Below are 3,179 nucleotides of genomic sequence, written 5' to 3'. Positions count from 1 at the left end.
CTTCATTTGATTATTTAATAAATCTCATCACATTGTTTAATCAAGCTTCTTATGCAATCACTTTAGGGACAGTTGGAAATAATGATTCTGTTACGGGTGGTGCATATGATTTTAGTAAAGCAACAACTTCACTTACACAGAAGCTATTATCATCCCCGAAGAAAGTGACGCTCGTTAGGCACGGGTTAAGCACATGGAACTATGAAAACGATGTCAGGTGTACTTACATACTTGGCCCGTTATCAATAAAATGCAGCCGAATTTAACCAAATATATTTGTTCATTGTTATTATTTTTATTCTGCAGGGAAGCTCAAACTTGTCGGTCTTGACCGAAATGGAAATTATGCAAGCAGAAAAATGCAAGAAAGCTTTAGTGGATATACACTTTGATCAATGTTTATCGAGTCCAATTTCGCGTGCCAAGGTTTATATTAAACTATTATTTTTAATCACGTCTGTTAAGATTTAAAATAATATGATTTGGATGCAGTCGACGGCTGAAATCTTGTGGTCCGAGAGGGAAGAGCCGGTGATATATCTTGATATGCTGAAGGAGGCACATCTATTCCACCTTGAAGGCATGAAAAATGGTAAATTTTTTACTAATTCATAGATAAGGGTAGATTGGTAATTTTGAGTATGTGTGTTCGTGCTAAACGAGTTTGAGTGTTGGAGGCAGTGGAGGCTAGGAAAATATATCCAAACGATTTCATAACGTGGAGAGAAGATCCATCTAATTTTAACGTGAACGGTGTTTATCCTCTCCGGGAAGTATGGAAAGCTGCAAGTGTAGCATGGAAGGAGATCTTGTTTACACCTGTAAGAAAACCTATATTGCTTTTAAAGTTTTATGAAATCGGTTGGGTATTTTATCTCAAAATAACTAAATAAGCATTAAGTTTTATAGTTTAAATGTATTTTCTATTTTGTAGGGGGACAATTTTCTTGTGGTGACCCACAAATCAATATTATGGGCGCTAATCTGCATGGCTCTTGGACTAGGCCCGGAGAGGTATGTATCCAACTTGAGGGACAATTAAAACTACAGTTACATGTGTTTATATGGTTCTTGCAGATCTCTACTTTGTATTTAAGTAAGTGTTTGTTTGGTGTTTGTAGGTTTAGAGCATTTGAGGTAAATAATGGTGGAATAAGTGTGTTTAAGTTCAATGTGGAAGGTGAAGCAAGCCATGCTTCAATCTTTAAACATGACAGCTCATATGTACACTGATCACACTTATATTTATTGAACATCAACATTAATAAGCCATGAGCTAGGAGCCTAGGATTGAAAATGAACTTGGAGTTGCATAAATGGGGTTGCACGCCATCACCACTTTGGTGGGATGGTAAAGGCTTTGGCCTTTGGGTGAGAGGTCCAGGGTTCGATTCCTGGCATTGGCGGTATAATGTAAATAGTAGGAGGAAAGCTTGAACATTCAAAAAAAAAAAAAATGGGGTTGCACGTAGGCTTAAATGCCCGGTGTTTGGGATAACTAGAAGCCTGTTGCGCCTAGTTACAAATAAATTCATGTATATTTATAGAATTTAGTTTGAATCCAGTTTGGCTCACAATCCATTTGCACACACTACACCTCTAGCTTAAACATTTTTAACTTTTGTCAATATTGTTTGTGATATAAGTGCATATATTATTTTTTTCAATAAGATTTATCAAGGTATTACGAGGAAATGTTTTAATGTTTGTGATGCGTGAAAAATGAAGTTTTGTTTATTTATTTTGTAAGATTGGACTATAACCTCACTTGTTCAAATTATTGTAATAGTGATCATGCATTCAAAATGACAATTTTAGTAGTCATGGGCACTTACATTACAAAAGGTTGTATTGTACAACATAATTCTAATTACTACATGCTATGTTACATATGACTTTTATGTTAAACTTTAGACAGGTGAATCAAAGACGATACGCGACTCCTTTTATTTATAATAACCAATAACGGAATAACCGCTACTTTTTGTATTTACCATTCGGACCCTTCAAGTTGATATTGCTCCAAGTTTTACATATATAGTAACACAAGATGAAACAACATATTCAAAATTTAGACTCCCAAGATCAAAATGCGCCGTGCTAGATAGACTGCAGTTGAGTTACGATTAGGGTTATAAACATATCAAAAAAACGCAAATGGAGCTATGTACAAGTTTTTTTTATTGAACTTAAACCGAGCTTTTTATTGAACTTAAACCGAGCACACAAACGAACATATATATTTTCTTGTCTGTGTTTGCTTGTTAATAAAATAACTTCTCTATAGTTGTTATGTTTCTTTACTAAAATGCTAAACGGATATAAACAAACATAGGGAAATATAAATGGCCTTGAGTGAGTTTTAAATAACCCATCATTTTTAATCTTAAAAAATTGGTATCCTTAAAAGTCATGATGAGACATAATCATGATTCTGTTGGAAAAATGTTAGAAAAAAATGAGTTTGCTAATTTTAGACATTAATAATTATATTTATATTTGCGTATTATAAATAATTATTTACGAGTTTGTTATCCTTTATGTGAGAGCATCATAACGAGTCAAACCATGTCCAAAACCGAGCTAAAGGTGAATGAGATATCGAAGCTCAAAGACGAGTGGTTGTAAAATCAAAATCATAATAAAAATCATTAAAGACGTTTAATGTAATTTATTATTCAACGGAAGTTATGGATTGAATTCAAAATCATAATAAAAAGCATTAAAAACGTTTAATGCAATTTATTGTGTAGTTTTGAGTCTTTGATCCTAGCTCCACTATAAATACCAAGGCAAGGCTTGGGGTTTGACACACCAATTTGCAACTTGAAGAGCTTGCAAATTCTCCAACCTTTTTTCATCTTCTCCAACACAACCAAGAAGGTACGAACCGATCCAATTCGGGTGCATAGTCAACTCCGGCAGTACATACTGCTCTGACCGTTGTACCCTGGGAAACAAAACGAGAAGAGACTCGGAATTTGTTTTAAGGGCCCTGTGTTCAACACGATACTCGGTCACCAACTTCTACTTCTACCCAATTCTTTGTACTTTGATTTATTTAAGTTGTAATTGTACTGTAATTTAATGCTTTCTAGATAGGTGTTTTTTGTTCATTCTTTGTATTGTAATTGTATTAAAAGTGTTTTATTTATTTTATACCGAACGGTTCCTACAAT

General features: G+C 34.0%; 1 protein-coding gene across 1 annotated transcript; it reads left to right on the top strand.

The window, feature by feature from the left end:
• The first annotated feature begins 243 nt into the window (after window positions 1–243).
• LOC143575326 (putative 2-carboxy-D-arabinitol-1-phosphatase) lies at window positions 244–1,262 on the top strand. Its single transcript, XM_077059728.1, has 5 exons — window positions 244–426; window positions 493–592; window positions 682–821; window positions 935–1,014; window positions 1,122–1,262. The coding sequence occupies exons 1-5, from the start codon at window positions 337–339 to the stop codon at window positions 1,231–1,233; spliced, it is 522 nt and encodes a 173-aa protein (XP_076915843.1). The 5' UTR covers window positions 244–336; the 3' UTR covers window positions 1,234–1,262.
• Window positions 1,263–3,179: the final 1,917 nt, after the last annotated feature.

This window comes from Bidens hawaiensis, unplaced genomic scaffold, assembly GCF_021521415.1.
Source record: "Bidens hawaiensis isolate Kalapana, Puna unplaced genomic scaffold, B.hawaiensis_p1.1 tig00027336_1, whole genome shotgun sequence".
Taxonomy (NCBI): domain Eukaryota; kingdom Viridiplantae; phylum Streptophyta; class Magnoliopsida; order Asterales; family Asteraceae; genus Bidens; species Bidens hawaiensis.
The sequence above is the reverse complement of the archived record's forward strand: the minus strand, read 5'-3'. Positions and strand labels throughout refer to the sequence as shown.

What these genes read in the sequence shown, in the direction of transcription:
- LOC143575326 (XM_077059728.1), top strand. Translation starts at nt 337, where the DNA reads ATGGAAATTATGCAAGCAGAAAAATGCAAGAAAGCTTTAGTGGATATA. An exon ending in GTCCAATTTCGCGTGCCAAG is followed by an intron (nt 427 to 492) that starts GTTTATATTAAA and finishes ATTTGGATGCAG; the next exon opens with TCGACGGCTGAAATCTTGTG. An exon ending in AGGAGATCTTGTTTACACCT is followed by an intron (nt 822 to 934) that starts GTAAGAAAACCT and finishes TCTATTTTGTAG; the next exon opens with GGGGACAATTTTCTTGTGGT.